At 39.1% G+C, this 13,629-nt stretch overlaps 2 protein-coding genes across 2 annotated transcripts in view; one reads left to right on the forward strand and one right to left on the reverse strand.

The window, feature by feature from the left end:
• LOC139120347 (protein mono-ADP-ribosyltransferase PARP14-like) overlaps positions 1 to 13,629 on the forward strand; it is an 82,561-nt gene that overhangs the window by 33,348 nt on the left and 35,584 nt on the right. Inside the window, exons 10-11 of the mRNA XM_070684687.1 lie at positions 2,773 to 2,974; positions 8,594 to 8,774. The gene's annotated coding sequence lies outside the window, so the exon portion shown is untranslated. The remainder of the gene's footprint in view (positions 1 to 2,772; positions 2,975 to 8,593; positions 8,775 to 13,629) is intronic.
• Positions 11,224 to 11,925, reverse strand: LOC139119530 (uncharacterized). Its single transcript, XM_070683371.1, has one exon. It carries the CDS (start codon positions 11,923 to 11,925, stop codon positions 11,224 to 11,226), a length of 702 nt encoding a protein of 233 aa, XP_070539472.1.

Raw genomic sequence — 13,629 nt, forward strand, 5'->3', positions numbered from 1 at the left:
CATTGATAATGTCTTCTTTATCATGCAACTGCTTCTTGCAGTGTCTAAATTCTTCTAGACTTGGTGTTTGCTTCTGTTTTTAGCTACTATAGACGATAGTCTATAGAAGCTATTGGGATGGGTATCCGTCCGGCGTCCGTCGTCAGTCTGTATGTATATATGTATGTATGTATGTATGTTGTATGTCCGTTTGTGAGGCATCAGTCCACTCAAATATCTTGAGAACTGCAGTACTTACTGGTTTGATATTTGTTGTGTAGATGAAAAATATGAATTTCAGAAACTATTTTTTTAATTTTTTGATATTGTTGAAAATATGCAAATTAACGCCAAAAAAGGCGTTTTTGGTAAAAAATCTTCTTCATAACCGCTGGTCAGACAGCTTTGTTATTTGGTATACAGGTCCCTAGGGATAACCCAACTTAGATTTGTTAAAATTGTGATGAAATATGCAAATGTGTATTTTTAAGGAATTTTTTGTCATTTTTGGTCAAAATTTGACTTACATTGTATGCAATTCGTGTACTGTATAAACCCTATCGATTCACCCAAAAAAAAATGATTAATATGATTTTAAATAATTGAATTAATTAGGAAATCATCAAAGCCAAAATAATTTTAGTGTAGAATTATTAGAAAGTTCATCTTTTTTTGACAGTTCATAGTGAAATGCTTACCATCTTGGAGGATTAAAACATGTAAAGGCAACTTTCCTGAATCCCAACTTTGACATATTCTGAACCATCATTTATTGTGCCCTGTATGTTATCTAAAGGAAATTGCTCATAATAGTTTGTCATGATAGGGTGTTCAAATAAATAGAGATAGAGAGAGTTCTAATTTCCATTTATGGTTGACTTGGGAAGAATAAAATAAAATTACTTTTTGAGGAAAAAAAATAGAGCGGTCAATTGAAAGAGTGGTCAAAGTGATAGGGTTTGTACGGTAAAGCTGGGCTGTAAGATTCCTCGTGCTATTTATAGCAATTATGCAATCTGTGTAAACAGTGCAATGAAAGTGTTACATGATTCTTTATAATGCTTTTGATGACCTTGAACTTCTTAAGTTTCAAACATTTGTCTCTTCTGTGTGCTTTCTCTGATTATAATACCTACAGGCTCAACTTATTCAACAAAACTTATTTGCAATGTTAATTTGAGAGTTTAAAATGTGCTTGGTTAATAGGATGAAAATACAGATAAAGATAACTATATAGCTGAAGATTCTTTATAACCTGACAGATATGCTGTTTTTTTATGACGTATTAAAATCTTGATAGCAAGTCTTGTTTACTTTAATTAGAACGTAACTAACTCTCGTTTTTTAGCTACTATAGACTAATATAGTCTATATAAGCTATTGGGATGGGTATCTGTCGGCGTGCACTGTCAGTATGTATGTATGTATGTATGTATGTATGTATGTACATTTGTGAGGCGTCCGTCCACTCAAATATCTTGAGAACCGCAGTACTTACTGATTTGATATTTGTTGTGTAGATAAAATATATGATTTTGAGAAACGTTTTTTGTTAATTTTTTTATATTGTTGAAAATATGCAAATTATCGCCAAAAAAGGCGTTTTTGGTAATAAATCTTCTTCTTCATAACCACTGGTCAGACAGCTTTATTATTTGGTATACAGGTCCCTAGGGATAACCCAACTTAGATTTGTTGAAATTGTGATAATATATGCAAATCTGTATATTTAAGGATTTTTTTTTCCATTTTTGGTCAGGCTATCCTGAAATGAGCTATCGAAGATATCCACCTTCTTCATCAATACATGTGTCACAAAAGGTTGTTCTCTACATAACACAGCAGAACTCTGTCAACTGTTGGGTCACTTGTTTTTTCAAAACCACTGGTCAGACAGCTATTTGGTTTACAGGTCCCTAGGATGACCTTAGTGAGATAATTTCATACAGTCAGGAAATATTTAATTTTGTATTCATGTCTATAGTAGCTTCAGGGACTTTGGCCTTATGTTTAAACAATTATATGACACAGATGGGTCCCATTTAAGTTCAGTTGTCAAGCTCAAAAGTGAAATAGACTTCACTTTTTGGAAGCCTTAATTCACTCTTCTGCATACACATATTGTGTATTTTGATGTCACTATTTATGCTAGTACAAACATGCCATGGCTTCACAAAATGCTGCAACAATAATAATATGACTAGCAATTGTTACTTTCTATACAAGGCTCTTGATAACAAACCATTATGAAAAAGTCATATTGTTTCCTGGCTATAACTGCTAAGGCATATCTCATTTTAAAGTAGTTCAGCAAGGTGTTTTGTTGAAAGTGAATAAAATGTACATGAAATTGAAAGAAGCTTAAGTTAAGTTGATGCTTATAATATCCTACCTTCACATCACCAATGAACAGCTTTTGTGCTCCTTCTTATTAATCATTTTTCTCTCTACTTTATTCTTCAGCCACATGCTGTACTCTTCTTTAGATCTGCCAACCATACTCTAATTATTCTTGTTTTCATGGTCTTCCAATATATCCTTTTTCTTTGACCACATAGATTAATGCTTATACGCCTACTAGGCAAACTTAATCTTGTGCTCATTATTTTATGTGTATAGTTGCAAGTTTGTTCAAGTGTTGCCTGTGGTTACATAATGGCAATTGCAGCAGCAGACTTGCTGCTTGAAAGTTTTAGTTGCAACTAGGGTAGTTGTAGGGAGAACTCAGGCTTCATTTGCAGTTTCCTGTAATTTTAGTCTATTTACAATTAAACAATTAATATTTACCATTAGGTGGGCTAGGAATGGACTCCGGTGATGTAGCAAGTAAAACTTTCCATGTGATTGGTGACTTTGTCCAGCAAGTGTATCCCCAGAACTTAAAACTCATCCGAATTACCATATTCCAGCAGCCTATCGTTGGCATATTTCAGCAAGCAATGACTGATTTGCTGACAACACCGGGAACACAGGATGACAGGGGAGTAGTAAGAAAGTGGCTTGGTAAGTGCTCATCTTAGATAAAAACAGAAGATATCCCTTGGCAGGCCATTTGCTGTTTAAAAAGCATCAATTTGTCCCAGATTTGTTCAGAAATAAGGCCAAAGTAATTAAATTCTTTGTTTTGCGTCCACTCTAAATGGGAAAAGGTATGCGTCTAAGCAGCTGAAAAACACACACAAGAAAATTAACACAATGTAATTTGATTGCAGCAAATAAAAAATTGTAACAAAATTTTATTTCAGAAAAGCTAAGCGGTTATGTCCTAAAATTTCCTATTCAAATACACTGTGTGTGTTTTTCATGAAAACCTTAAAAACCTAAGCGGGTGGGGATGCAAAACAAAGAATTTAATTACTTTGGCCTAATGTATGTTTTAACAAGTCATCGTTGATGACACAGTCCCCACTTGTTAATGGGTACTTTGATTACAGGTCCTCAGAGAGGATAGAGTCCTCTTCATTAGGTCTGTGATAAAAATACTTTGATACAGATGGCACTCAATGGCCAAGAATGAGTTCCATGGTGATGAAAACATGAAACCAATGTAGGCCACTATCCTAAAGGTCATTAAATGAGTCAACTGGGAATTAGTTGACAGGATGTTGCAAAACATGTTTTCGTACTATGCTAACACTAATAGATTATCACCGGTACCATATTTCATAAAGTTTAATGCAGTATTTACAACACTATGAGATCAACATCTGTATCAAGTTTCATCAAATTTGACGTTGTATTTGTGGATATATCACTCTAATTAGGAAAGTTCATTACATATGCAATTACAAATTAATTAAAATGACACTGATAAATGTCTTTTTCACTGTTAAAGCAATGTGAGCTTAACATCTGTACAAAGTTTCATGAAATTTGATGCAGTATTTCTTGACATATTAGCCTAATTATGAAACTTCAATAATTGACTTGATACTGCTACATGACGTGAAACAAATTGACGAGCATGTATGAAATATGTCAATGTCCTTGTACCAACTTTTAATGATACTGGTGGAAATATGTCTGAGTTATGGCTCAGTACATGAGAAAATCGTAAGAAAATTGCCACCATGCAGTGATATTTGATCTTACTGTTTAAAAAATCAACACGTATATGTATGACATAAGTCAATGTCCAGGTACAAACTTTAAATAAAATCAGTTGAGACTTGCTAGAGTTATGGCTCTTGACATGAAAAAAAACATAACAAAATTGCCACCATGTGGCCATATCGGACGATATTGAGAAAAAATCAACGTACATATGTATACTATAAGTCAATGTCCTTGTACCAACTTTGAATAAATTTGCTTGATACATGTATGAGTTATGGTTCAGGACATGGAAAATCATAAAAAAATGGCCACACGGCGGCCATATTAAATTGTATCACAAAATATGGATGACATAGGTAAATGTCCCTGTACCAATTAGTTTGAATAAAATCGGTTGAGATATGCCTGAGTTATAGCTCTGTACGTGAAAAAATTGTTACAAAATGGTCGCCTGGCAGCCATATTGGACTGTATCACAAAACAAATTGACGTGCATGTCTATGACATTTGTCAATGTCCTTGTACCAACTTTGAATAAATTTGCTTGATACATGTCTGAGTTATGATATGGTTCAGACATGGAAATCATAAAAAAATGGCCACATGGCGGCCATATTGGATCGTATCACAAAATAAATCAATGTGCATATGTATGACATAGGTCAATGTCCTTGTACCAACTTTGAATAAAATCAGTTGAGATATGCCTGAATTATGGCTCTGTACACGAAAAATCGTAACAAAATGGCTGCACAGCAGCCATATTTGATCATATCATAAAACAAATTGACGTGCATATCTATGACATTGGTCAATGTCCTTGTACCAACTTTGAATAAAATCGGTTGAAACATGTCTGAGTTATGGTGCTGTACATGAAAAAATCATAATAAAATGAACCCCTGGCGGCCATATTGGATCATATCACAAAACAATCGACATGCGTATCTATGACATTGGTCAATGTCCTTGTACCAACTTTGAATAAAATCGGTGGCAACATGTCTGAGTTATGGCTCTGAACATGAAAAATCGTAATAAAATGGCCGCCTGGCAGCCATATCTGTATGACATAGGTCAATGTCCTTGTACCAAGTTTGAATAAATCGCTCCAGGCATCTCTGAGATATCTGGGTGAACAGACGGACGGACGCATGGACAAACGCACGCACGGATGCATGGACATGACCAAAACCTATAAGTCCCCACGGACACTAAAAAGATATTCTGACAAATGAGAGAATTGCAACGAACACTTAAATTTGCATATTGTACCATCATTTGGAAAAATTCCCATTTCAGGAGGGGTACATTTGGTAAATTGAAGGTTATTCGGGATGGAATAAATGTTAATAAAAAGTAAACATGCTGACCCTAGGCTAATTGTACTCCGCGAAATAGCGAAATGACGAAATGGCGAAATCACGATTTTCGATTTTTTCCAAATAGCAAAATAAACAAATAAAGAAACTACACACAGAGAAATTACCTGCCACCTAGAGTATGCTTTATAATCGTCTCCTACTCTTACTAGTACAACATTACATGTAAAACGCCATGTTGAACATCGCTGAAATTGGCCTCGGAATCAAATTCAGTTTCGAGTGACTGAACAAACAGCTGGCATATGTTTTTTTTCCAAACTGACCAAAGTCATTTTCTGTCACATGAAAAGTATTTCGACCACAACAAGTTTATTTTGCAGTATAAGAAAAGGCACTGATTAGCGATGATACCATTGTCGGTTTAGTTTATTTGTTTGGCCACCGTTTTATCACATACTCCTGCCAAACTACGTGTACGCATGCACGCTTACGCAAAACATTTTTATCTTGGTACAAGAGATCTAAGGGACAAACCTTTAGATATTCGGAGGGGGTGGTCAGAAACGGAAAAAAATTCAGAACAGAAAGTTTGGGGAAATATCTTCACACTACATTGCAAAATAAACAAAATATTTAGAACACAATTGAGTAAAATAAATCTGCAAGACTCAGAAAAATAATTTGCACATCTGAAATTTTCAGTTGTACAATTTTTTTTTTTCACAATCCGATCGTGACAACCTCCCAAAATCTAATGGTCTGTCCCTAAGCCTCGAGGTATGCATGGTTTTGTGCGCTGTCAACTTCCAGGTTCCCTATCGCGCGATTTCGTACTTTCGGTGCTAAACTTCGATGTTGAGAATCAAAACATGTGCAGATTCACTGAATTTGACTTTATTCAGATGAAACTCAGCAGATTTTCTTATCAATTTCCAACCTGCACGGCATACACATGGGTTTTGGAATCCACCGTGCAGATTGCAGTGTGCACCCGGGTATTTCGGCTTAACATCGATTATAAAGCATACTCTAGGTGGCAGGTAATTTCTCTATGTGTAGTATCTTTATTTCTTCATTTTGCAATTTGAAAAAAAATCGTGATTTCGTCATTTCGCTATTTCGCTGAGTACAATTAGCCCTGACCCTAAACGCTTAAATATGTTTATTTCAGCATCATTTGAAGAAAATCAGGGCTCCCGCTACCCGATCGCCAATTAGCCAAATGCTACAAAAAATTAAAAATGGCTACAAAAATTCCAGTTTGGCAAATGTAGTGGCGATTGATTTTCTAGACAGTGTCCCCCGGGCCCCCCTCAACAGAAAACAACAGCTATCAAAAGTTTTAAGATGTTGAAACAGTTTACCCTCCTTCCTACCTCTCAGGTTTGGTTCATCTGGGTTTAAGCCATTTTCCCGTGGTACAGCAGTCTCTGAGATAACTCCCTGTATGCATGTTGCATGATTTCAAAAGCATTGCGCAGATTGCCCGTACTCTTAGTATCATGCTGTGCCTTCTGCCGTACGATGTCAAACTTTATAAAATGACCCAGCCGTTTGGTAGCAGACAGAATGTTCAAAGTAAGAGCAACTTCAACAGGTATGTGCTGTTTGGAGTATTCAACAACGAACATTTCACTGTACCTGCTTTCCCTGGTGCAGATCCAATATTGTGATCGATCGCATATTTGAACCTATTGTTGTCCGTGTCGTTCTGGCTGGCAATGAAAAGTGCTTCAAAAGTTGACAGAAATTCTGTTCCGTTCCACATTCGAAGCCAAACCAGTCAAGAATTGTCTTCGATCCATCTTTTATGGAGACCACAACGATTTCATGTCCTTCCGCTGACATGATTTACGGATAAATCAGTGTAAGACCTCGACCATCCATGTACGGTACAGTGCAGCGTGCTGAAATAGGGAGACCTGTGCGCACGTGAACTTTACGTATAGCGGCTGATGTACCCTTTTACGGTAGGCAGTCTGAATTGTATTCAAACGATCCTACAACATTGGTGTTTTTGCGACATTTCAGTAAACTGCTGCGTAAAGGCAATCTAAATGTGTTATTACAGACAAAATCAGGACACATCGTGCCGCATTTTCGAGGAGACAGACTGTGTTTGTTTTTCAAATTTCTTCCAAAACCTACCCGCCCGCGGACGGCAAACAAAGAATTTATTTTATGGCGCCTTATATGCATTTGGTTTAAAAGTGTGCCCATGTGTGATCCTTTTGACTGTAACATTTGTGAAGTGATGCACTTTTGATGTATTTACATCATATATTATGCACCTCTGTATGACAGCATTGGTCCTGTGATGTACTTTTGATGCATGCATTGTTTGAAAATCTTTTTAACTTTACCATTTTGGCAAGAAAAGGAGTCAATCTGTGCTTTGACCAATACATCATATGTGCATTTTTTAAACGAAAACTGAAAGTCAGGATAATGGTTCTGTGATGCACTGTCGATGTATACATCATATGTGCATTCATATAGAAGCCATGTGGTTGATAAATATTTTTAGCTTCCTGAAAAAAGATTTACCTTTAGTGTATACATCATATGTGCATCTTTTGATGAATAGATACATCGCCACCCTTTGATGTATACATGATGTATTCATTTATACCTTTAGTTTTGGTAAGGGTATGCACATATCATGCACAGTCGATGCATTATTGATGTACAAATCTGTACTGCATAATAGGTGTGGGTGTATACATCATGTATCTTTTTTGTTCCAAATCTAGATACTTGATGTATACATCAGATGTGCACCAGGGGTTTTTGATGCACTTTTGATGTATACACCATTCAATACACCGCCAGTACATTTTGTGTGCATCTGAGCCAAAACGGTGTATACATCATGCACAGATGATGTACATTTGATGCACAGTAATTTTGGTAAGGGGATCATCCTCACACTCAATACTTTTAAGGTGAAACACAGTGAGGTTTTTGATCTCTTTTCAAGATATACAAATATACATTTGTACAGGCAGTCTTAACAGTGTGGACTGCATCCCAAATAAGCTGACCTTATGCTGCTTTACTTAAGCAAATGGGAGCTGATGAATTAAGAGCTGGAAAATTCCATGTCTAAGACTACCATCTGACTATTCTAACAATGTCAGATACCTATCTTGTTTCTTGGCGTGGTACAATTACTGTTTCCAATACACACTCTACACTTTCTCTTTCAATCTCTCTTTCTTTCTCATTGATAGGTGCTGTTGGATCTTCAATAAACAGACGTTTTGGGGACCAGATGAAGATAACGAAGAACGCACTGAACTGCGCAAGAAATTTGACACCATTGTTTTAGATATATATGCTAGATCACAGCAGGATATCAATGGAGCTATAAAACATCTTGAGAAAACAATGGAACATGAATTTGTAGAAGAGGTATGAAATCAACATCGCTATTAAATTATAGTGTTTAAATTTTGAAAATATTTGTTATCACATGTTCAATGTATAACATTTAATTTAAGCAGGGTATATGTTGTCACAAAAATAATTATTAATGGCAAAAATAATTGAACTTCAGGTAACTTGTACAGGAACTTTTAGCATATCATCCTAAAATAACAAAATATACCATTTTAAGTTGAGAGAAAGTACATAATATTATTATTGCTTTTGAAGAAAAAGTTTTCTTCAGATGATGCCATTTGTAGACAATAGATGCAAGTGACATGTGCATGCATTGTTCAAAATTCAATCTTCCTACTTGGTATGTGCACAATATGTTTCTTGTCACAATATTAGAGCAACAGGCTCTTCCGGTAGGATACCAGTGTTGGCTGTGGTTCAGCATTGGGACATAATTAAAACTTCAACATCAAATGTAGACAGTGATTTGTGAATGCTGGTATTGCTCTGACATGTTTATTATGTGGATGTTACCTCTGTCAACATAATAAAACTAATCTGAGCAGGTGAATGACGTTAGGTTTCAGATGGGCACCATTGATTGATCGAATGTTACAGTTAAGTTGGAGATAACAACTATAGGTGGCAGAGCTACATGTACAAAGTCACCCTTTTTCTACCAAAAACTGAACAGGCTATAATTAAGGGGAACATTCTCCTAACACAATTTAGTATTAATGAAAGAAGACTCAGTGACACGAGAGTGGCGTTGCAGAATCTGGGGATGGACTCCACACAAACGTCATAGTGCACCTGAGGGCCCTGCGGTGGCAATCGCAGATTTGAGTGGCATCGAAGAGGGGTGACGTGGTGTCGGAGTGAAGCCTGCCAACACAGTGGGTTTGTCCGGCGTCGCTAGCAGCCTGGCACATGAGGAGGGCCTGAAGTTCACTGGCTCAAGTCACGTGACAGACCGCGTGGTACCATGACAGACCCAGCAGGCTCTGTGATGGCAACCCCCTTTCTTTATTAAATAATAAAAATGTTGTGTACAAGGGTGGGATGGTGGGAAAGCAAAGCTCAGTGCGGCAGCTAGCACGTGAATGCTCAGTTTTGGAATGAACGGCAACAGGAAACCTCGGTGAAGGTCACGGTTGAATACATTTGCATGTAATAAAGTGAAGGGATTAGCGACTATGATTCAATGTCCACTGTAGAAATGCAAAGCTCAAACATAAACATGGCAAAGAGACGCTGGTGGAGGCTGCAAAAACATGACACGTGTACAGCGTCCCTTCCTTCATTAACACAGATTACATAGCGAGGAAAATGTAATCATAATATTAATGAAAGAAGACTCAGTGACACGAGAGTGGCGTTGCAGAAATCTGGGGATGGACTCCACACAAACGTCGTAGTGCACCTCCCCTGCGGTGGCAATCGCAGATTTGAGTGGCATCGAAGAGGGGTGACGTGGTGTCGGAGTGAAGCCTGCCAACACAGTGGGTTTGTCCGGCGTCGCTAGCAGCCTGGCACATGAGGAGGGCCTGAAGTTCACTGGCTCAAGTCACGTGACAGACCGCGTGGTACCATGACAGACCCAGCAGGCTCTGTGATGGCAACCCCCAAATTGGCGTAGCAACAGGCGGTCTGGCATACTATGCGTGGATGCATAAGCGAAGATAGTGACGAGTTGTTAAAAGCAACAGAGGAAATAAACAGCATGAAGTGTGTTGAATGCAAGTAGTCAAAGCAAGCAAACTTTATGATACAAATGTTCCGATATCCATGATGCATGTAAGAAGTGTTCCTGAGTTCAATGTTCGCGCCCTGACTTCACGTCCCTGACTACGGTCCTACTCCGAGCAGCGAATATTAGTCATATGTGAATGTAAAATGTTCACGAAGGGAAAAACCGTATCATTTGAGGTAGCTGGAAAGTGAAAGAATGGCCAAACAGGGCAAGTGTCAAAGTAACTCTAACGTGGCACAGCACGCGAACAGTGCAGGGCAAATGGGGAGCGAATGAGCGTCAATAAGGCACTGCGAACGAAGGATACATTATTGTCAATGTCCTTGTGCATGCGAAGCGACCAATGTTGAAGCTACAGCTCGAAGGGTTGTAGTTGGCGTTGAGATGTAGACCTGGTAGGCATCGCTTCTCCATCTTCCTAGTGTCTTGATGAGCCACGCTGGTAGATTGGCATCCGCCGCTGTGGTAGCGGCACCACTCCTGAAGCTGTGGGTGGCAAAATGATGAGCGTTGTTTATCCCAGCTCTGCTTAGCAGGTCACGAAGATGGATATTCAGGGCGTGTCGTGTGAGCCATGCTCCATTGTTAAATTGGAATACCGGCGTCTCCGCTACAGTGGCACGAAGACGTCTATATTTAGTATAAGCCCGCACGGCACAAATTCCTGTGTTTGTGGGTGCAATCCTGATGTGCTGTCCCCGCCGATATGGGTCGGTCTTCGATGCCTTAAGTGAAATTTCTAGGTCTTCGGATATTGTCACATCGCGAGCCAGGAGTGTTCGATGCCTTAAGTGAAATTTCTAGGTCTTCGGATATTGTCACATCGCGAGCCAGGAGTGTGCGTGTTTTGTCGAAGTCGTGGCTCCCTGGTGCTGTGAATTCACTGACACGGAGGAAGCCGAAGAAAGCCATGGTGAAGGCTGACCATAGCATTAGCTTGTCATAGTCACACAGAGATGCGTGTGCCCGTAAGGCTTCCTTTAGTCTCACAAGTATGTCGATGGTAATGGGCAGTCTGGTGCGTTTTTGGTCTCCTAAGCTCCGGTGTATGCCTTGCATTGTACGTTGTAACTGTATGTGATTGCTGATGTCATCTTCGAAGCCCATTTCGGTGTGCAGGCGGATTATGGCTGCGAGATAGACCCTGATTGTGGTGAACTTGAGACCATTACGGGCTAGGTCGGTGATGAAGAGCGTTGCCGACTGCAGTGTCACTGGGGTGGGCGTTAGACCGTGTGTGTGGCAGAATGCAATATAGTTTGACTGACCGACCTGATATGTTTTCCTTGTGGAGCCATAAGCTGCAATGCTGTTGTGTATAAAGGCCTTGGCATGTGACTCTAGTTCGAGGACAGCAGAATTTCTGGTTGGAGGTGGCTTGGAACGCCAGGGTTTTACATGACGCGCATTTCTGCGTCCTTTACGCATAAAACCGGACGCAGGACCCCTCAAAAACTGAACTACGCGTCCCTTCGGACGCAGAAATATCTGTTGCTGGTGTATATTTTGTGAGCTGCTGAACACGCAAAACACATCCCAGTAAACCTTACCGACCCCATACTTTAATGGAATGCTCCGTAGTGCATTGGCCTCCACTGTTTGATGACCAATGGTACCCGCGGAAACAAATTTTACTACCGTAAAAAGTGACTTTCAAAATGTAAAATGATTCTTAATTGGTCGATTTGTTGTTTGCGGCGATCAACACATGTATATGCATCATGGCGGGTCGTATCAAACACCCAAAACAAGCCGATCTGCGAAAGTTTTTCGGCGGCCGCAGCAACCAGCACGATGCCAGGTTTGGTCGAGGCCGAAACAGCAGCTACGGCATGCGATACTGATACATCAGGTCCCCCGGCCAAGTCAGCAAAATTACGAACATTCAACAGAAGTTGGCTCGATAGATTTAAATGGCTTCGATATTCTGAAGAGCGAAACGTCATGGAATGAGATGTATGTTTGAAAGCGAATGTTACATGCCCGTTCACGGAAGGTTGTTCTAATTTTCAACATTCAACTCTCACTCGTCATCAGGACTCGAAAAGTCATCTCACAAGTGTTAAAATCCTAAGCGTGAGGTCACAATTTACTACTGCTCGCAAATCTGCAGAGGACCGGCAGTTGCAGGGTAAGAGTAACGGAACTCGAGGCGTACGCTGCACAATTACGTACTGTTTATCTGATCGCTAAACGTGACCTTCCATGCAATGTATTCACTGACATCATGCATCTACAGAATCTGAACGGCTTAGACATTGAATATTATAAACGTCCTCCGATAGTTATGGAGTTGAAGAGTGTATTCAACGTGTGATCGAAGTTCCTGATTGATAGCATACATGCAAGTCTTAGTGATTTCATCGGCCTATAATGTTGGATGAGACTTGTGAACATAACCGTTCATAAGAAACTTGCCATATATGTTCGATATATTCAGAATGGCGAGGCGAATGTTTCTTTCCTCGGTAACCAGCAAATTACAGATGCCACTACTGCAGGGATCGAAAACGCCTTGATTGAATTTTTGACTTGGAAGAAATCTGTGACGCGGCCGTAGACAAAATATATTGACTAGGAACAGACCGGCGGCCGTTTTTGAACGGGTACGGGTTGGGTGCAAAATTAAAAGCCAGAAATCCCAACCTTGTTCAAGTGCATTGTGTTGCACATCGATTGAATCTTGCTGCTTCTCAAGCAGGCAGAGATATTGAATATTGCAAAGAATATCATATATAATCCATTCATTGTATAAATACTTTAATGACTCTAGTGTGAGAGATATGACAAACTTAGAGAAATTCAACTCTGTTGAATTGGAAGGCAAAACAAATTATTCAGCCTACATCTGTTCGCCGGTTGTCGGTTGAATCAGCTGTCAAGATGATTTTCATCAGTTTTGAGCCAATTGCCTTGGCACTTGCAAGTGACAAAAAAGGGGGAAAGGCTGATCGGCTGTTGAAATTTGTCTCCAATTCATTGTTTCTGCTATTCACCGCCTTATTGATTGATGTCCTTACTGTGATTGGAATTTTGAGCCTTTTACATTTCACAAAGATTCTGTCAACCTATCCCATAAAGTGTTCAGTCTACTAAGGGCACATTGAATACAATGACTAATGATTCACACAC

The sequence above is a fragment of the Ptychodera flava genome, chromosome 20, assembly GCF_041260155.1.
Source record: "Ptychodera flava strain L36383 chromosome 20, AS_Pfla_20210202, whole genome shotgun sequence".
In the NCBI taxonomy this organism is placed as follows: Eukaryota; Metazoa; Hemichordata; class Enteropneusta; family Ptychoderidae; genus Ptychodera; species Ptychodera flava.

Bases quoted from the DNA above. Each gene is read 5' to 3' on its own strand.
- LOC139119530 (XM_070683371.1), bottom strand. From the start codon at position 11,925: ATGCGTAAAGGACGCAGAAATGCGCGTCATGTAAAACCCTGGCGTTCC.